The 21,932-nt window shown below is 45.6% G+C and overlaps 1 protein-coding gene across 1 annotated transcript in view; it reads right to left on the bottom strand.

Annotated features, from left to right (window-relative positions):
• Positions 1 to 5,332: 5,332 nt before the first annotated feature.
• Positions 5,333 to 21,932, bottom strand: part of BOC (BOC cell adhesion associated, oncogene regulated) — a 136,217-nt gene continuing 119,617 nt past the window's right edge. Inside the window, exons 9-19 of the mRNA XM_078656627.1 lie at positions 21,528 to 21,690; positions 19,958 to 20,065; positions 17,214 to 17,420; positions 15,009 to 15,190; positions 13,993 to 14,098; positions 12,846 to 12,968; positions 11,156 to 11,374; positions 9,975 to 10,168; positions 9,185 to 9,375; positions 7,036 to 7,214; positions 5,333 to 6,363 (exon numbers count right to left, since the gene is read on the bottom strand). Of these exons, the coding sequence (XP_078512753.1) occupies positions 6,182 to 6,363; positions 7,036 to 7,214; positions 9,185 to 9,375; positions 9,975 to 10,168; positions 11,156 to 11,374; positions 12,846 to 12,968; positions 13,993 to 14,098; positions 15,009 to 15,190; positions 17,214 to 17,420; positions 19,958 to 20,065; positions 21,528 to 21,690 (1,854 nt within the window). The 3' untranslated portion in view covers positions 5,333 to 6,181. The remainder of the gene's footprint in view (positions 6,364 to 7,035; positions 7,215 to 9,184; positions 9,376 to 9,974; positions 10,169 to 11,155; positions 11,375 to 12,845; positions 12,969 to 13,992; positions 14,099 to 15,008; positions 15,191 to 17,213; positions 17,421 to 19,957; positions 20,066 to 21,527; positions 21,691 to 21,932) is intronic.

The raw sequence follows: 21,932 nt of genomic DNA, 5'->3' as shown, positions 1-21,932 counted from the left end.
AATGGGTTTAAGGCCACGAAGAAGACCAAAACATAGCCTGGCTACTTTTTTTGCATGTGGCTCAAATGAAAGGACCCCGTCTATCTGCACCCCTAAGATCTTAACCACCGTTTTAGGTATGGGAGGGGAGCCCAGTGCTGTGGGCCACCATTGGCTGTCCCATTGATGTGTGTTATGCCCAACAAGGAGCACCTCCGTTTTGGAAGCCTTGAGTTTAAGTACTTGTCCGCCATCCAGTCAGAGATGGCCAGCAGATCCTTACGAAATTTCAGTTGGTGGAGATCACTGTTTTTAGAGAAAGTGAAGACCAATGGAGTATCATCAGCGTGTGATGCCATTTTGATGTTACGTGCTTTCGCCAACAGGGCAGACGTATACATTGAATAGCGTCGGGCTCAGGGCAGAGCCCTGGGGGACTCCACTTCCCAAAGAGTGAGTACTGGATGCATAGGGGGGGCATATACCTGGAACGAACGCTCGAATAGAAAGGACACGAACCAAGTTAGTGCCTTGTCTTTGTGACCAATCTCCTTTAGCCTATGAATCAGAATTCCATGAGAAACGGTGTCACAGAATCAGTGCTGTCGTATTCCTCCCCATCCAGCGTGGCCCACAGTTGCTTGGTAACTGCCAAAAGAGCAGCTTCAGTACTGTGATTGGAACGGAAAACGTTTCGACAGCTATCCAAAATCTTATTGACCTCCAAAAAACGAGTCAAAGTGATGTTCACATGAGCTTCCATAATCTTAGCTAGATACGGGAGCAGCGAAATAGGCCGGAAGTTCTCTGATAATGATGGGTCAGTGTGGGCTATTTTAATAAGGGGATGACCTTAGCATGTTTACATGATTTAGGGATTTCCGCCCGCATAAGGGACTTATTGATAAGTTCCCTGCCCTCAGTAATAAGACAGTTTTGAAGTTTTCTAAAAACATCAAGCTTTAGGGGATTGTCAGGAGAGCCAGATTATAGCCTTATAGCCCGCCGTAGCGGGCTATACCGGCTATTAAAGGCCCGCTGAATCGTTAAAGGCCCGAGCCGAAGGCGAGAGACTTTAACGAAACAGCGGGACTTTAATAGCCGTATAGCCCTGCTACGAAGGGCTATAAGGCTATTAGAACATTCTGCCACTAGAGGGCAGAATGTTCTAACAAATTAAACAAAGGGTTCTCGAAGTTCGAGGGGATACAAATCCCCTCGAACTTCGAGAAGCCTTTGTAGAACATTGGAATGTTGCTCTGCGGGCCTTTACCGGCCCGTAGAAGCAGGGAGCACTCCATTGTCTGCAATGGAGCTCCCAACATTCCAATGTTCTAATTAACCTTAACGACTAGGGCATCCAGGTCTTTAATGGACATAAGTGGAAGAGCAGATAGAGAGTAAGAGATGGCTGTTCCACCTTCTTGATAAAATACTCTGCTAGTGACTTGCACTGAGTGTTAGAAGATATAGTATTGGATGTCCCTACCTGAGGTTTCACTATTTCCTTCATCAGGGAAAAAAATGGTTTTAGAGGGGTTGGGACTGGAAGATATCAGATTAGTGTAGAACACAGATTTTGTCTTCTGAACTAATTTATGGTAGACTTTAATTGCAGTCCTGCAAGTTATTTTTGCAGCGGCGTCGTATGTCCGCCTCCAGGCTCTTTCCAAAATGTTACACTTTTTCTTTTCTATACAAAGAGTCTCGTTCAACCAAGCATGGGTTTGTGTAGGCTTGGTCCCTGTCATTTTCATAGGGATACAAAGATCAAGCGAGTTATTGATCCAACCCCTGAAGGCGCTATCCGCTTCCTCTAAATTAGTGGGCCAATCTGGACGGGATGCCTTTAAGATAGTGGCAAACGCAGCTGTGTCTAGTTTGTGCCATGGTCGCTTCATATAACATTGTGTAGGGGTTGCCAAGGGAGCACTTGGCATATAAAGGTGCATGGATATAAGAAAATGATGCATCCAGGACATGGGAAGGGGAGTATTAACTTCCAGTGACTGGAGATTCGTAAATATAGGGTCAAGTAAATTACCCGCCGAGTGCGACGGTCCCTTCACCAACTGAGTCAGTTGACAAGCATTTGCCCATTTAAGAGCGGCAGCGCCAGAGGGCGAAGGATTGTACTTTTTGTCAGCCCTTGGGGTGACAACTCAGGTCTAAACGGGATCCTTAAAGACCTCTTGCGTAGACTTGAGTATTGCCTTAAGCATAGGTTACACTTTTGTGGCACTCTGAGTGTGGGAGATTGCTTCCACCAGGAAATCCTCTTCCTCTGGCAAAGTGTGTAAGTAGACCTCGTGAAAGGTGGCTGCCCTGTAAAAAGCCTTGTAATACAATGTGGTATCATCAGGAGGGGAATGTTTGGCGGGGTTCAGCTGAGAGTCATTGTCACCTGAAGGGACAACCCCATAATCCTCCCATGGGTCATCTCACGGTTCAGTACCTTGCAGTCAGGGTGAATTGCGTTCCGGGCTGAAGGACGCGATCTGCTCAACTAAGAACCGTCCTTCCTCTTCAGAGTCTTCCCCGAAGATATCAGAGGTGTCTTTGCCTTAATGTTGCTCCAAAGCGTGCCGAGCGAGTTGACGATTGTAATGATTCCCATTAGTCTTTTTGGAGCAGAAGGTGAGGCAACCAGAGCAGGAGGTCTTGTAATGCTCCGGGAACAGGCAGATGTTGAAGACCGCGTGTTGATCTGCCCACGAGTACTTGGAATGGCACTATCGACAGTAGTGAAAATGTGTCTTTTCCATTACGGTACTCGCATTTTTGAGCAGGAGGCTTGGCGGAAGAGGGACTAAGCCCTGAACGGAACGCCAATGAAATAAGAGATGTGGGCTCGAATGAAGTGTCACGACAGAATAAGAATGGGTGGATGCACCGAAGTATTGTGTGAAGGCTAACGGGAGCGGAGAACTGGAGAGGCCCAACGAAGAACGCGGCATCGACTCAGAACCCCGTGAAGCACATGCAACCCCAACAGCTTTAGAAAACAATCTAACCATGGAGTTGATGCCCATCCATATTACCAGTCATGGGAGGAGTCACTATATCTTGTGACTCAAAAGACTTCCTCAAACAAAAACAAGTTGTAGACATACAAGCCTAACACCAGATGGTAAAAGTATTCACAGCATGTGTACAAACATGTAGTTCCTAAGGGTAACTGTAGTACAAGTGGTGCCATTTTGGACTCTTTAAAAACTAGTAGTAAGACCTAGGACATAGGTCATGGGTGGTACATTTACAAGAGGAGCTGGGTGTTTCTGCAGTAACTGTAGTCATTCAGGACTAAAGAACAAATCATTGAGACCACTGGCATTGAGTAAGTATGAGAGAAAATGGTATAGGTATGCAAGAACCTACTTGAAAACAGAGGCGAGGGAACAGCTTAGATTCTCATATCTTGGAGACTGGCTAGAGAGCAGGTGGTGGCTTACCACTCCACATGCTGGGAACAGGTGCATGAGAATGAGGATTCCTCTAGCACCGCTTTTGCTTTACGAGTTTTAGGACCCCATAAACATTCTAGCAGACTGTGTATCTTGTATCGCTCGAACCCCGATAGGTCGGTATTTTGTAATGTGTGTGTTTTTCATGTTGATGGGACACAGAACTTGGTGGGCTACAGGATATTGTAAATAGGCCACTAGTCGCCGTATTGGGATGGTGGAGGAGTGCCCCTTTTGAGAAGCGGGTTGCCCGGAATGCCCTGCCCTCTTGGGTTGCTATTGACACATATAAAAGATGACCTTTTCTATCGACTACTGACATCGTAAATGTATGATGAACAAGCACTGGCAAAGCCAATAAGTCTCGCCTTTAGAATAAGCATGCAAAGCTATTGATTTTGCCAATGTTTTGTAAAGGATGCTTTAAAAAAGTTTTAAAAAAACATTTAAAAATACTAGTGGAATGGCAAACATCTTAGGATAATCTAAAATGGTACACTGCATTCAATATTTTCAATCTTTAGAAATTGCATGTTTCATTTTTCAAATACTTCTCCTTAAAGAAACATACTCTAAAAAGTATAAGGAGGTTCAAAGAAAAACACTTGCTAAGGCCCATTTTATTGTCCACACTTCTCGGAACTGAAGCATGCTTTAGACATTTGGTCCTCTGCAGCAGCCCAGCGAGCAGAGATAGCAGACATTTCCTTTCCAGTCATTTTTATTAAACGTTCTGATGCAAAAATCCCGCTGCAGGAATCGGTTCTTAACCCAGCACCATAAAAGCATTTGTATGCGAAGGCCTGAGCTTCTACGTAACATGTAGAATGACTGAGCTAGATCAAAAACAACCCTTAAAGCCTGCTTTTTAGTCATTCCCAAGCAAAAAGAAACATGTTTCAGTGCTTTTATAGACAAGCGGGATGGGTTGGTAAGCAACACCGAGTGCAGGGTGGGGTATTAGGGGGGTTATGCATCCCACAATGAAAAGCAAAACATGTGAACTCTTATGGAATGGTGACTGAAAAATAAAGAAAAATGTTCCCTAAATGTGAGGTGTGGAAAGTTACAAGTAGGCCAAACAGAAGCCGCTACGCTGCAAGGGAGGCACAAATAACACGAACAGACAGGCAGTCCATCGAATAAGAAGCATCAAATGAGAGTGACAATAAAACCAACCAAATGTAAGCAATGGGAAGGCTCTAACCCCGCCCCCCCCCCCCTGTAAATTTTTGGTATGGTCCAAAAGAGATTTTCGCCTCCAGACAACTAAACGCTGCCTGGTAGGTAAGACCTGAAAATCACTGCCATAACACCCATTTCTAGTTTCTCAAAAAGAGTGAAAAAGTGTTGAGGTGCAATGTGGGCAGCCTGGCACTACCAGATGGACCAACTTGAGAAGGTCGGTGTGTGGGCTGTGATGGGGGCAAAAACCAAGCCTTTACACCAGCCCTTTCAAGATGACCCATCTGGAGAGCAGACTGTCAGACTCCCCAAAGGTCAGTCCAGCTGTGTGAAGGTTGTGTCAGAGTCTGCCCAGATGTTAGGCAGACCTGGTCACCTGGAAGCTTCAATCTGCTCAGCAGAGCTCTAGGTGTTGGAAGGTGTTATAGCCACGTTTATTTCTTCCGCGTATGATTGGCGATTCATACTTCTGCAGCACACCTTCCCCTTAATGCTGCTCCATTACCTCTCAGCCTGAACTCTTGTCTTCATGGACCATAGGTACACTGATTTTAATTTATAATGGCCTCAGTGCAGATACAGTAAGTTGCAATGAGGCTTACAGTGGAGAAAAGGGTTAAGAACTGCAATCCGTAGTCTAAATCCAGATCTGTCTCCAAAGGACACCACTGCTAAGGTTTCAAAAACCACAATAGAAAAGAAAATAATACTAAGTATTTATTTAGAAATGTAAGAGTTGGCTCTTTTACAAATATATTGCTACAGACGATGAGACTGAACATTTTTAATGTTTTCAGGTGCTTTGACGTCACTTCCTATTATATTATTTGACATAACTTCCTTTTAAGCTTGTCCTGTTGTCTTTAATGTGACAAAATTCCAAGTGCTTCATTTTCAGCAAAACACACATGTAGTGCACATCTTTTTATTTTATCAGGGGTGACCATTGTTATTTAAAGAGCAAAGATGGCGGACATCCTGTCCTTTTGCTAGGAGTAGAATTCCTGTTGCAAGGGGAGTGAGTAGTCTCTTGCCATTAAATACATTCTATGAACGTTGTCTTTGGAGGGTGGATTCACGTGATGACATCACTTCTTGTTGAAGGCTTAATCAGGAATTTCACCCAATCAGTCCCATGGGTACTTCACGACCTCACTTCCGGTTGTCACGAAAGCTGGTTGGGGTTGTCTTTCAGATGCAAAGTCATCTCATGATCTCATTTCCTGCTGCAAAGTATACACGTAAAAAGATGTTGCTTCTCTGGCGTCTGTGGGTACGATGACATCACTTCCTGCGGCAACTCACATCTAAATATTGACCATTTTATAATGTGACCGAATACCACTGAAGCACTGGGTTTGGTCAGACCGGTAGTAGGAAAGGAAGTGTGGCTCGGATTCCATAGGCTACGGCTGTGTAATAGGCACATGTACATTTATTTACAAGTTCATAAATATATAAATATTGCTGTTATACAAAAATAAATACATCTTTTCTCTGTGTTTTTGTATTTTACATAAAAAGTCTCTGAGCGGCGTATCGGGGGCTGAACCTTAACTTGTGGGGGGCTCTGGAGAGCAGTGCATTGTGGGATTGCTGGAGAGTCTTGGTCCCGGGTCTTGCTCCATGCAGGTGAGGTCTACCGTACATGGACAAAGTTCATGGTCATTGCTTCGGATGGAGTTTGGACTCTCAACCTCGTCCACGGGTGGCAGGTCAATGCTGTAGATGACGCCTATTGGAGACATGTCCGAAGAAAGCCAACGTTAGCAATACGAAGAGGCAACTTATTTCATATGTCTTTGTTTATTAGAGAAAGGCTAAAGCATGCAGACAAAGGAGAAGGTCTGGTCTGATATCAGCATGTAAGACAGCCCACATCCCTAGATGCGGTCACAAAATGGGACACGTCTTTAAATTTGGAGAGACGTGCCCCTTCCGTCATATCCCAACTGAACAGAAGAAAGAAGCAAGGCCGGCAAAGCTCAATGCAGGCGCCTGCCTGGACCAACCACCCTGGGATGATTGGAGCCGGCAGACAATGGAAGATGAACCCAGAGAGATCCAGAAAAGAACCCAGTAGCTGATCCAGAGTTAGACTGCATGCAACAAAGTTCAAAGTAGACTAAAGACTTTTAAATAAAAAAAAGTGGGGGACTTCAAAGAGGTTAATCCACTATTCCCCATCTCAACAGCAAGATGTGTGCTTCCAACTTTGTTTTCGATCAATGCCCGCATACTTGCATCGAAGCACCCACCCCCACTTTCTCTCCAATCAATGTAAGAGATGGTACTTTTACCACTGCCTTGCATAGCCACAGCCCTGGGAGGACAGTCAACATCATCCCATCACTGTTCCCTGTACGGTGGGATCTTGAATCGAAAGGCGACACTGGTCTGTACTCACCGTGTGGATCAAAGTCTCCCACTCCTTGGTTGGCGGGGTGGTCTGTCTCCGCATGCTGCGGTTCAGGCTGACATGGCTGCTGCAGGAGATGGCTCTCGGGAGACTGAAGAAGCTCTTGGGTAGAGTCATCGGGGCAGTCGGGCAGGTAACAGCTTTCCTGGGACCTTTGTAGTGTGTTCCTGAGAAGGCAAAAGGAAAGATAAGTCCACCAACATTTGCTACTGATCAACACAGCAGTTAGTGGTGAAAAAAGCAGGTTTCTCAATGGCATAGTCTTCAAATCAACAAAATAGCAGATTCTGAAAATCAAAAAAAGAACAAGAATGTGCATCGAGACCATACCGAATTAAGCAACATGGCCAAAACGGATGTTCTCAACCACTGGATTACCAATGTGCCCCTTAAAACACTCATTATGATCTAAGTTGACTGAAGTTGCAACCTCTAGCAATAATCGATTCCCACCCCAATAAAAAACACCAGCGCTGTCAATGCCCGCTGCCTTACCCAAACACTGCCAAAAAATAATACGAGTAAGGGGTCTTAAATCGGCTTCAGAGTTACCATTACCCGGATCAATAGTACTCATTTAAATTGACCTAAAATATATCAAAGATGGAACGGATAAATCTCGTCGCCTCATCACATTACTCCAGCACCCGCCACCTCGTGCCCTGGAGCTACGACTTGAAGACGCAGGGCTTATGAGAAGAAGTATCGTCTGTCTATCACCACAACTTGGAGCAAGATCTTGTTTTAAGGACGTATGGTGGCAGCGGAGCACTCATGAGTATGTTAAGAAGCAACCACACTCCATCTTTTTTGTTGAGCCAGCACTAAAAACTATAAAAACTTCCACAAGAAACAAAAAATAAAAAACAGTGTGATAGCACTGAATTATTTCAATTTGCACCTCTGATTTTGTAACAAATATAAATGATACACTTGCTGTCCTACTAATGTAATTTTCTGTTTGAGGAAAGCAGTTTGAAAAAACAATATGAGCAACAAAAAGTTCAAAAGTACCCTATATGGAAGGCAATTTTTACTGAGAATAATGGTAAATAAAAACATGAATAGTACTGAACATATTTAGTATCTGCAATAACTATCTCCCTTTAAGGCTGTTAGAGCTCCAACTGATGAATACAGTAAGATGTTATCTACGTCATTTTCTACGCGTGGAGAAGCTCTTCGTATTGAACACTTTTCATGCAGATGTCATGCCGCGGTGTGTTTATGTCGCGGTGGTTTATGCGTACGGAGTGTTTTGGAAGATAGCTTTGTAAACTGTTAACAGGCGTCACTCTCTGTAACCAACATACGTTTGTGTGCTTTAATATTTCTCATTAAAGGTAGAATGGACCATTTTCAGCTCAGTCGTAAATCCCACATAATTACTGTGGATTAATCAAACTTCAAAATAAAAGTCAGTGCTCCTCTGTATTTCACTTTACAGATCCAGGCAGTGCTCTGAACTTTTATTTCAGGTTTCCAAAACTTTCCAGGAGACAGATGTGAAGCTGTGGTAACCGAGGATCAGTCTGGCTTGCGTAGAAGGGGCTCTGAGGTGTTAAGAGTAGTTTCTCACTGTGATGTACTTCTAAGGTGAATAGGAAACTGCCTATTTCCTCCAATGAGCAGACAGGTCCTTCAATCATAGCAGAGAGGACACAGAAATGTCTAAGATTGACATTTCCCAATAAGATTTGTGTTTAAAGCCTACCGCCTGACTTAGCGTAATGCGCGACTCTGGGCGGAGTGGGACTACATGGAAGTTGGAGATGGACTTTGAGCAGGATGCGTTGCTATCACCATCATCTTCCTGTGGAAGTTTGCTGCGTCTAGAGAGTACGTATACCGATGAGGCTTGCAATGCACGGACTAACGTTGCCGAGGCAATTGCTGCAAAAACGCCATTTTCCAAGAATGTTACTTAATTGCATAAGATGTACGTGTTACAGCGACCAACACTCGCATGGAGGACGCTCAATGCGGCACCCTTGAAGCACCTAAGTGTCCTCGTTTACCGCCACACAAGATACCCCCAAAGTTGTAACTGCTGGCTGAAAGATTAAGAGGCGGTTGTGTATAGGTCAAGTGGTGCCGCCTTCAACATGCGCAGCAACAAAGTAACTATGTTACTTACCCTGACACTTGGTGGTCGCTCGCCATCAGGCTCCCCGGCAGGGACGCGCCGGGCTCGGCATCTCTTGTGAGCACCCCCTGCATTAACGTGTTGGGATCAGGATTTCCAGTCAGAAATCCCTGATGTAAGGTATTGGGGTCAACGCTCCTGGATAGAATCCCTTGTAGTAAGGCGTCTCTCTCTTCAGACTGCTGAAATGAAAGACAAAGAGCAGTAAGACACTGTGCAGCAGATTTCAAATCAAAGAATCAATTTGGCTTCTGGAACCAAGAAATTTAAGAACTTCACCCATCCCAAACACTGTGTATAACTTTGTATAACTTCCTCTTCTCCCTCCTTCTTGAATCCCTACAGAGTTTCAAGTCATCCCCATGGTGGGTGTATCTGGAAATGCTCTCGACACATCCATTTCCCTCACTACATTCACTCGGCCGGATGCAAATGGAGAGTTTCTCTCGGATCTGGGAATCGCTGCTCTTGTCACATAATGTGCACAACATGAACATAACTAGCAGAGCTAAGTTGCTCAACCAATCCTGTGCTGGACTACCACTAGCCTGAAAACCCTCACATCTGCAACTGCAAAGTCCTCAATTCTTGTTCAAATCCTACCCATATCCATTTCGGGCTTCGTTTCAATCCAGCTTGAGATTCTAGGTTTTGGTTTTAATTATGCACGACACTATACCCAGAGTTCTACATAGTTTCTATGTAGCTGCCCCCCTTATCCTGTGCCATAAGTCAGTAAATTTCCGGAAAGAGATGCAGGTACACCTGTGCCAGTCAATACCTGAATACTGTCGTCCGGTTGGTACTCCCTGCGCTTGGCAGCCAGACCGCTCAGTTCACCAGGGAGGCAGCTGCCATTGGCATAGGGAAGCCCGTTGGATTGGCTGGTGGCAACCCCTCGAAGTGGGACCATGGTGTACTGGCAAGAGGACGTCAGGAGCCCTGTCCGAGGGAACGCAAGATCTGTACTTTGCTCTGTGAGGAAGAGAAGGTCAAGTTAGAAACAATAAGCCTTTTTCTTAGCCAATCAAAACTTAACATGATGCAGCCATGTTTCTCACATCATACCAGATCTCATACAGTCAATCACCGTCTGTTACAGAGGAAGTCCTGGGTGTTAGCAAATCAGGTGCTGTCTGTATTGTGACGCACTGGGTTACTTCTGCGTAGCTCACGCCAGCTGCTTACTGTAAAACTTACATCCTCCAATCTGCGTATTTCTCTAGCTGGGGTTCTGCAAGCATCAAACCTACCATCAACAGCATTCGTCCTCTAGGCTTCATACACACCAATGGAGCATTCCCATGGCTCTGTGCTTCCTATCCCCTGCCACAGAGTTCACTAAAGGACAGATTTTGTATATTTCCATCCCCCCTATCATGGTAACGTAGAATAGGTTCAAAGCTGCAAAATCACCAATCACAGCATTCCTTAAGCTCAGGTCATATATGCTTCATACACAATCGAGCATTCCCATGGCTCTCTGTGGTTCCTACCCCCTGCCGCAGAGTACATTTAAGGGCAGGTTTTGTAAATTTCAATCCCACCAATCATTTAAAAGAAGAAGTTTAAAGATGCAAAACGACCAATCACAGCATTCCTTAAGCTCAGGTTCTATATGCTTAACATACACCAATCAGAGTATTCAAGAGGCTCAGCCTGCTTCATCAGGCACAGAATGCCTTTCAGTGCAAGTTCTCTTTGCTTCAGATTCACCAAAAACACATTCCTTATAGTCAGTGACAGGATTTTGCAAACTCAGTCTGCCTCACATCAACCAAACATAGCATTCCTCTGTCCCTATATGCACCAAACACATCCCTCGGCTCACATTAAACAAACCATGGCATCCACCAGACCCTCAATGTTCCACATACATTAAGGGACACATTGAACAGTATGTGCACCTTCCTGCCCACACATGCCCCCCTCCCACCCCAGAATACTTTGAAAGCCACTTACTCTGCTTTGACCAAGCCCTCCAGAGGCAGCAGGGGATGAAGGCCACAATGATGAAGACGATGGAGCCCAACACAACGCCCACGATGAGGTACGGCAGGTCGCTGGACCGGGCTACCTTCGCGCCCATGCTGGGTGGCCCTGAGCCACTCTTCTCCGGGGGTGACTGGGAGGGCAACAGTGATGGAGGGAGGCGTCCGGGCGGCCCGGGGAACTTGCGGGCTGCAAGGTAACAGAACTAGGTGAGAATCTCAGGTGGTGCTCTTAAAGCAAGCATGCTACCCTTCTTCAGGGCCGCTGAAAAAGCATCACTGAGCTGCCGCAGAGGGAGAACTACCTTTACAATGCGGTCATAACACCGCAGTATATTTACATCGCGGTCATTACAACGACTTGCGCTGGATGGTGCTCTACACTAAGGAATAGTATGATTTACTATTCCAACACCTTCCCTACTGTTACACACACGCTGGAGTTGGAATAGTAAATCATACTATTCCTAAGTCCAGCACCTCCAGAGCAAGTCACTGTAGCGACTTGGGTTGTAATAACCCTGATGTAACGTACTGCGATCTAAATGATCGCGTTGTAACATCATACATTCGCTAAAGAGCAATCAGTGAAGATGTGGCTTTACTGAACGTATCACATAACCCAACCTCTGCTTCTTAAGCTGCAGATTTCAAGTAAAACAACTGTTTTAGAGCAAACACAGCAAAAACCACTAACAAGATTAGGATACCCAAAATAAAAGAGGTGTGCCTTTTATCACATGAAGTGTGCACACGTAGTCTGGAGTTCTGCTGTGTGCATCTCTGTATGTGTAATGCCAATTATTTTAAAGTAGAACTGAGAAGAGACAATGTTACTGGTGTTCCAGTGCTTCCGTGGAAGAGAAAAAGTTGTATATATTGGTTAATAAAATGTTCAATAGGATTTAGTAAAAGCACATCGTTTTCTGCATTAAGAAACCTTTGAATCTGTACAAAACTGCCTAATTTAGTCGTTCCAGCCACATAAATTGGTCCTCCACTCCTGTACAATTTGAATGGTTCTGTCCATATCCCATCATTCAAACGTAGGATAGTTGTGATGTCATGGAACGTGGCAGGAGATGGTGCAAAGAAAAGGAAGGTGCTTCTGGCATGAAAGTCAGAACACAGTCAGCATTTGCATGGTTTCTATAAACCATACAGATATCAGAGTAAGCATGGGGGGGGGGAATGAGAAAGTTTACAACTTTAGGGTCTTAGCAAACGCTTTATCAGATCGACACTGAGAGGATACAAAATAGAGAGAATTTTGACGTGTGTAACTAAACAATCCAGCAGGTGGCAGCAGAGGCAAGCTTCTGAGCCTGAAGAAGATCCCATGACATAGAAAGGCATTATTAGGGGGCAGGGGGATAAAACATAGCATGGAAGCTGCAAGTCTGGGTCTCAGCACTGAGGTGTGAGCTCATTTCCAGTCTAAAGAACTGATGGATAATTATTCCAGCACATTACGAGCCAGAAAGTGCAAAGGGGGCAAGAAAATATGCATATGGGTTCCAATAAACATGGACATCAAAATACATGAGTATGAAATGACCACAGCAGGAGATATTATGGTAATTGACATATTGCATTTACAGCTGGCACTGCCAGGCTGGTGCGTGCAGGGCGCATCAGGCAGACGTCGCGCCTCGTCTTACCTCTGGTTTCGCAGATCATGACGTTGCTGAACTCGCTCTCGCCGCCCTCGTTGAAGCAGCGCATCTTGATGTCGTACGAGGTCTCCGGCTGCAGGTGGGCGATGGAATGCCAGTGCCTGTCCCCTGTGAGGGCAGAGGTGGAGAACATGTTCATGTCAAGTCACATGGTGGCGGCCGCTCGCTCTGGGTGCAAATGTGTGATGGGTCTGAAAACTGCATGAACGAAGGGGTACGCGTCCACCCTCCTCTACGATTAGATCGCCAGTTGGAACCAATATCAATACGTTTCGGTTCACTATATCTTAGACCCACACCTGCTAGAACCAATATCTATATGTTTCGGTTCACTATATCTTAGACCCACGCCTGCTAGAACCAATATCTATACGTTTCGGTTCCCTATGTCTTAGACCCACACCTGCTAGAACCAATATCAATATGTTTCGGTTCACTATGTCGCAGACCCACACCTGCTGGAACCAATATCTATACGTTTCGGTTCACTGTGTCTCAGACCCACACATGCTGGAACCAATATCTATACGTTTCGGTTCCCTATATCTTAGACCCACACCTGCTAGAACCAATATCTATACGTTTCGGTTCACTAGATCTTAGACCCACACCTGCTAGAACCAATATCTATACGTTTCGGTTCCCTATAATTAGACCCACACCTGCTAGAACCAATATCTATACGTTTCGGTTCACTATATCTTAGATCCACTCCTGCTTGAACCAATAGCTATACGTTTCGTTTCACTATATCTTAGACCCACACCTGCTAGAACCAATATCTATACGTTTCGGTTCACTATATCTTAGACCCACACCTACTAGAACCAATATCTATACGTTTCGGTTCACTATATTTTAGACTTCACCTGCTAGAACCAATATCAATACTTTTCGGTTCACTATGTCTCAGACCCACACCTGCGAGAACCAATATCAATACGTTTCGGTTCACTATGTCTCAGACCCACACCTGCTAGAACCAATATCAATACGTTTCGGTTCACTATGTCTCAGACCCACACCTGCTGGAACCAATATCTATACGTTCCGGTTCACTATGTCTCAGACCCAGAGTGCTAAACCTCAAGCATCTGTCGTAGGCATAGGTTTGAGAATGTTGCCTCCTCACCTTCCACTACATCCTTTTTGTAGTCGCTGTCATTGTCACTATCCGTGGGTCGGTAGTAGATGTAGAAGCCGTGGATAGGGGTGTTGTTATTGCTGGCCGGAGTATACTAAGAGGCAGAAACAAAGAAAAACAGACATTTTAAAAGAAGGTACAGTATTGTCCTTGTATAAATACTTTGTTGTCAATTGTGTCCCTCATTGCCAAATGCCACAACCTTGTCCACATGCCTATAAGCTTTCACAGACAGACCAACCTCCAAATGCAGCAACCCCCTGCCTACCACAAGCCTGCCTTTAACCCTTCCCACTCCAGCACCTCAGCCAGATAACTTTACCCACCCCATAGACTATTCACCTGGCACTAATATTCGCCCCCCAGACCTACTGCATGTTATACTGCCGAGCCATTCTTGGTGATACTAATAACCAACTTCTGCAACCCCAGCAAGCATCTGAGACCACAGCATCCATACCATTGCTGGCGACTCCATTCACTCGGACCAAAGGAAGCGAAAACATTAACTAGGCGGAAATCTATGCACAGATATGAATTCAGCAGCCCACATGCCTCGAACACATTAAAACTGACTATGACTGCACCCCATAAGGTTCAAGACACTTTTGCCATTTGACTGTGCAATGTGCCTGCTTCCTACCTAGGGGGCAAAGGTTTACAAACCTGCAGCTGGAAATGGAAAAACAAATACAGACAACCATAGGGGTAACAGGTGCCTTTGTCATTTCCAGCTTTACTTTGCATCCTGAGGAGTGTAACCCAAAAGCTGTAAATGTGAACTTGAGCCATGCCCCTCAGAATGCATTGGTTCATTAAATGAAAGCCCGGGGCTGCACCTATGTATCTGGACACTCCTATAGCCAACCTAGATGCATCTCAAGATGAGAGTGAGATTCCCTTCACAGGTGTTAACAACAATTCTGAAAAACTTCACATTTAGGTATTCCTGGCAAGCACCCCTGCTGCATGAAGTCTCAAGGTGCACCAGAGCTGCCCCTTACCATCCACTTCAGCATGATGGTGGTCTCATTGACTGCCTCCGTAAAGGTGATGTATGGTCCGGTCACCGGCCGCTCATACACCCGGTTGCTGTAGCCAGACACCGCGTAGGGCCTTGAGGCGGCGCTGGGCTGGCTCTCCCCGAGGATGTTGAGGGCTCGGACACGAAAGCGGTAGGAGGTGCCTAGTGAGAAAAAGAAGGCGCTAGAAGTTACAGGGGGCAACAACAATACATGTGCACCTTGAGTACAGAGCTCTATCCATTTCACCTCTGCCAACTGGTAACTCAACTTGAACCCGAGTGTTTGGCTTCATCTGCACTCAGGTATTCAGACATTCACGACAGGTCTAAACCCAGGGTCACCATCAAACTCCAAACCTCACACTAAGTGGATGGTGGATTTTGTCAAACACCTTTCAGACTATTTCCAACACATTTACTGGATGACAAGAATATGGACTGATTGTGAATCTACAACAGATTTATGGTGCAAAAGTAGAATTATATGTGATCATGGTTATCTCGCCAATCTGTTTTCAAAAAAATGTAGAATACTAGAGACAGATTAAACAGACAAAGTTAACGAGCATTGCACTTTGTTGTCATCTTGACCAAATTTTGGAGGACCGATCAACCAGTCTGGACCTGACCGATAACTGCACGAATAGCAAGGTTTTTACCAGACTGTAAATGTTGGAGGACTGAGGAAGGCCTACATCTAGAGAAACAACACATAGGAAAGAATCCCAAAAACACCAAAGAAAAACAAAAATTGGAGGACTTTTCAATGAGATCGTATGAAACCAAACAGGACTGCTGCTAATCACACTTAGAAGTACATTAATAAAATAAAAATGTGGAAAAGCAAGTTATGTAACAGTTGTAGAGGATATCTGAAAGGAACAAGCTCACAGATATTTTGTGAAAATCCTGAAGAAGGAGAAGACTTCACTGGGGAAAATAAAACTAGAGACAATAGTTTTGTAACTTGAAACTTTCCAGATTTCCATACTGTTCATTATTCAGCCACGTAGTGATGAGGGCTGAAAAGAATTCTCAAAAATGTGTCCCAGCCTCATGCAATGTCTGGTACTGAAAAGTCTACAGTATCTTACTGGACATCCTGTTCATCTGGAAACAAGGGGCATTTATTGGTTGGGCTCTCGCAGGGAAAGGGAGAGATGGGTCCCCTTCTCTCTTTTTGTCCTTTCTTCGTGGTCTTCATGTATAATATAAATTTTGTTAAAAAAAAATTCAAGTTCTTTAAAAAAACTTTTGGAGCTCTTCTGTGGCTTCCAGACCCAACGGTAGAAAAAAAAATCTGAACATGGCACTATGCACAGGACCATCCAGGGCGCAGTCTGATGTCTTGCATGGGATGGGCATACCACCAATAGTGGTTGGCGACGCCCAAGAAAAAAAGTCAAGAAAAGACAATTCCGGAACCAACCACTAGATGGCGTAATAATGCACAACATGTGAATCCAGAAAAAGATTCATGCTGCAAAAGCATCTTTAGAGGCCTTTATTGAAAACGTTTTGCAATAGGCTACATTATCATTTTGAAGATCATCAAAGAAAGAGCATGGCTGTGAGGAACACTGGTGTAACGAAGGCTACTGGAAGTCAACCATTTAAGAAGGTATGAACCCTGACCCCTGCTGGAGAGAAAAAGCACCTACACTCAGCACTTGCTCTCTTATGGCATTCAAGGATTCCCATGAGGACTGGTAAGTCTATCTGCAGAAGAAGGGAGGAGCGAAGGCAGCTAGGAGAGCCAAAAGTTAGAAAACAAAGGAGACAAAACATTTCAGTGACACGTGAGTGAAGGGAGGAAAGAACGGGCGGAACCAAAGGCAGCAGACCAAAGGGGAGCTATAGGTAGAGAAGATCCAGAAAACAGCAGAATTACTGCCAAAAATCCTGAAAACAATGCACAGGTGCAATGTTGACCTCCAACCACAGGTGAATGGCCAGCTTTGTGATCAATTTTCTGCACGGTGCCCCGCAAGAACTGTACAGCGGAGACCCTGAGCATGTCCTCAGAGAGCACAGAGGTGGACATGTTAGCGAAGACATAGAAGGCCCACCACCAGATGGTGATCTAATGCAAAGTGTGTGGTCTGCAGCCCATATGCCTCGAACGAACTTATTTCTAAAAAACACTTGTATCTAAGCGTGTAACTTGGTGAGCGGCAGTCCATACCTTTCTCCAGCTCTGGGATCTCAACGGAGAGCCGAGACGGGGGGATGTCGGAGGTGGCCAACTTCCAGTCTCCCGCCTGCTTCAGCTTCTTGTACTCCACCCGGAAGGACTGGATGGGGAAGCCACCGTTCCCACGGGGAATCCACGTCACGTAGACCGAGGTCTCCGAGGCGGTGGATATTGTTGGTCGGTCAGGAGCCTCTGGAGCTGGAGAGAGAAGAGAAGAGAAAAGAATAGGTAAATATATGATCAATGTCAACAAAAACTTCTCCAACAGCGTGGCACCCCTACTGAGAGCCACTCAGAAATACCAGCAGGAACATCTCCGAACTAAATATACATGAATGAAGAAATGTATGAATGAAAAGATTAATAGAGAGCTCGGCTACTGCAGCAGTGTCTCCCAGTGCTACATGCAAGCTTGTCATTGATGTGCCTTGAAAGAACTGGAGTCTCTCAGGCAAGGCCCTATCGCAGAAGAGAGCGGGAAACTACAAAAGTTTTGAGTATTCAGGGGTGAAAAATTCAGATGAAACACAAGAATTATAACGTGGATGACAGTTAGTGGATTGAAAAAATTTGACTTTTTTTTTACAATTTAGTCTGCTTGGCGGATTTTGTAGTTTGTACAGCCTTTTGGGTACTTTCAAGCCAGCTCCTAAAAAACCTGCAAACCACCTTTAAGTGCCACATACCACGAGGCAGAAACATTTCACGCAAGGAGGACAATGTTTTTTTCACGTTTCTCTACTTTCATGTTTCACAATAAAATGCCAAGGCTTATTTTACAGAACTACCATTCTATGCGCAACAGGTGAAAGGACAGGATCCGAGGGAACACTCGGACGGTATTCAAAGTTACCATAGTGGGTGTAATAGTCCGGGATACAGCTCCAGGTCTTCCAGAAAGGATTTAAAGGGGCCAGCCAGTGTAGAGAAAAGGGATATTCTGTTCTTCAGTGCTCCATCACTAACAATCACCAACAAAAAGCATTTTGCAATATGGTTTGTTTGATGATGTCTGCTTAGGTTTTGAGGCCTGTTGTGACATAATTCACTCCAAGTCCCTTTTAGTAGGTCGGAATGGAGAAAGTGTAACGGCCATGGATAGAGGTTAGTGCACACGCATAACTTCCAGTGTTATTAACTGCTGAAGAGTAAAGTTGCATCATGTCGCTCTACTGTGCGATACTGATGCGGTGGTCCTCAAGACATCCTGGGCCAGATTTAGATCTCGACGGATGGGTTACTCAATAACAACGGTGGCGTATAACAAGTCTGCCAATAGATAAATCCCATAGGATATAATGGGATATATATTGCAGCGGGTGGGTTATCAGTCAAGTTGTGACGGAGTAACCTTTCCACCGAGATCTAAATCAGGATTTATATTTCAGGGGGCAGGTTATCCATCACCGTTGTGACGAAGTAACCTTTCCGCCGAGATCTAAATCGGGATTTATATTTCAGGGGCCGGGTTATCCATCACCGTTGTGACGAAGTAACCTTTCCGCTGAGATCTAAATCGGGATTTATATTTGAGGAGGAGGGTTATCAGTCACCGTTGTGACCAAGTAACCTTTCCGCCGAGATCTAAATAGGGATTTATATTTCAGGGGGCGGGTTATCCATCACCGTTGTGATGAAGTAACCTTTCCGTCGAGATCTAAATCGGGATTTATATTTCATGGGGCGGGTTATCAGTCACCGTTGTGACGGAGTAACCTTTCCGCCGAGATCTAAATCGGGATTTATATTTCGGCGGATGGGTTATCCCTCACTGTTGTGACGAAGTATCCTTTCCGCCGAGATCTAAATCGGGATTTATATTTCAGTGGACGGGATATCCCTCACTGTTGTGACGAAGTAACTTGTCCGCTAAGATCTATCTCTGGATCTCAGTCACACGGCCATCAAAAGGGAGGCGGGGTCAGAGGAGCATTATCCACTGGGCCCCATGCTTCTGCCTCAAAATCTAGTTAGAGATTTAAAAAGGCTCGCTTACTATCTGTTTATTATTTGAGAAGAGGCAGCCATGGAAGAAGTGCAGCTCCATGAATAGTTTTTCACTTCGGCCCTGCAAAAACATCTGACAAACCTGCAGAGTGCCATAGGATGAGAATCCTCTCTGCCAAGACCTTTCACTTACGGGACCCTGCATAGATTCCCACACGGTAACCCTCCAGGTGCTCTGCTGTAGTGTTTACGGTGTTAAACCCTCAAGGAGGTCTCCATTGGTTGCATCCCCACCCTCTGTCTCTCCAGGTGCTCTACACATGGATCCAGAGGTCTACACCAGTGCTTAATTTGTAAAAAGCAAAAGTGCCAGAGCCCTGGTCAGGAGGCCACTGCAGTTTGCACCACACATTGTCCAGCCAGTGATTCCTACACGTGCAGCACTTCAGACTATTCCAGGCTCTCTGGGCTATATGAAGGGCTTGGGTGGCAGGTACTTGTCATTTTTAATGTGTATTCAATTATTAAACTGTTGCTGTGTTCATCTCTAAATAAAACAAACAGCGTCATGTGGCAGACTGCCATAAGTGCCCGTGTTGGCAATTAAGTGCTGGTGACGAGCACTGGAATCCACTGGCTCAAATTAAGCACTGCTTATGCTCTTGTACAGACCCTGGCGGCACTCTATCATCAGGCCCTTGAGAAGCTCTGCCTGGGGGTTCCCTTCCTGAGACCCTTGAGGTGCTCCCCTCTAGGGTTCTCTTCCCAGGGCTCTCCAGGACACTTACGGGAAAGGCGGTTGTTGTCCGACTGGTTGATGCTCTGCGTGCTGGTTCCTGGGTCATCCTTCTGAATCTGCTCCTTGCTGGCGATAATCTCCGGCTTGGGGCGACGTCCTGTGGAAAAACAAGAGGGAAAAACGTCAGTAAGCAAGAGGCCATCAGTCGGGCCCAAAACATGCCACCAGCTTCCTTCACCAGCTCAGACTCTCTGCCGCTTCTTCACACACAGCCTCCCGCTTAAGCGTGCCCACACCTGCCCAACACTGGAGACCCACTCATGCCTTTCATTGAGCTGTCAGACACCCTCTTCCCCAGACCATGACCGCTATGGGATATCCATTCACCCGTGAGCCTCTCCATCCCAGGGGTACAGGCATCAGCACAGGCTCAATGCGGGTGCGAGGACATATGCCCTGTTGAAGCTCCTTCAATGTTTGCAAGTCTCTTGCCTGCAAGCAATAGAGGACTGTATGAACCCACCACAGAACCAGCAGTGCCTCATGGGGTGAGCTGTATGGAAAGGAAGCAGTCGAGGAAAGGGGCTCTCTGCCTCCCTTACCGCTTATCAAGTGCCGAAGATGAGGGACTCCAGCGGGTATGGGGCACCTATGCCATTCTATCAATCCAGAAAATGCATGTGTGGGTTTGTAGAGTGCATACAAGACACTGTGCATGTGTTCAGCGCGTGAGATGGTTTAGGGGATTGCATTGTGCACACACTACAGGACCTTGGGACTGGTGAACAAGGACACGCACATTTGTAAAGCATGCAAGCTCATATACGGTATTGGCGATTATGCTGTTTGCACAGAGCATGAGATTGCACAGGGTGAACTTAGATGTGTCCTTTTGTACAGTGTATGTATCACCAGCATGTGTTCCGGTGCATGCTGCACACTTGTACAGTGTATGTATCACCAGCATGTGTTCCGGTGCATGCAGCACGCTTGTACAGTGTATCTTTCACCAACATGCGCTACAGTGCATGCTGCACACTTGCATAGTGTAAGTTTCACCAGCATGTGTTCCTGTGCATGCTGCACACTTGTACAGTGTATGTATCACCAGCATGTGTTCCGGTGCATGCTGCACACTTGTACAGCATGAACGTTTGGTTTACTGGAATATTCAGGTGCAGCATGTGAACGGGTCCACTTTTCTCAATTTGCAACGTTTGGTTTGTCAGGCTTTGTGAGGTCATGATAGGGGGTACAGCTTTGAAAGGGGAGCAATCAAACTAGATTGAGAATGCCCCCCGCCACCCTCTCCCCCCAGGCACCATTCCAAGAGAAATGAGGAAGAACAGAATACAAAGATCTCTGGTTAGTGTAAGGGGAGAGAAATATCTGGGGCAAAGAAAGGTCTGTGGTAAGATGGAAACAAAAAAAAAAAGCACATGCGCGGCATAGTAATGGATACACACAAAGACAGCAATGACATCACCGCAGTGGGTCAGCAATACCAGCAAACCCACGGATTGTAGCCCCTATAACGCATTTGTTCAAATGAATATAGAAAGCCTTTTCAGTTTGATAACCCCACACTTTCACTCCATCAGAAGACAAACAGCCATTACCGGTTCGGAAGGTGACCATGGCGGTCTGGCCCTCGCCGCCACAGTTGTAGGCCGCCATCTCCACCTCGTAGAGGCTTCCGGGGTCCAGGGGCGCCAGCGTCAGGCGGTGCTGCGTGCTGGGGACACGTGACACGACCCAGTCCTCGGAGGAGTTTGTGACCTGCTGCAAAGAGAAGCACAGTCAGGACCGCTCGCCCCTCGAGATGGAGCATCTTGGTCATAGCAACTACTGTACACAAAGTTCAAGGCCCTTGGGTGGTCATTCATGGAGCATCAGTGATCACCTAGGAACTGATGTAAAAGGACCAACTCACTCCTACATCTTAAACTTCACAAAATGCACTAAAAGCATCAGTTACTACAGACCTCAGCTTTGTAGAATTCTAGGCAAATGGATGTAAACAC

The sequence above is a fragment of the Lissotriton helveticus genome, chromosome 8, assembly GCF_964261635.1.
Source record: "Lissotriton helveticus chromosome 8, aLisHel1.1, whole genome shotgun sequence".
Lineage (NCBI taxonomy): Eukaryota > Metazoa > Chordata > Amphibia > Caudata > Salamandridae > Lissotriton > Lissotriton helveticus.
Note: the sequence above shows the minus strand (reverse complement) of the source record. Positions and strands in the feature narration are given on the sequence as shown.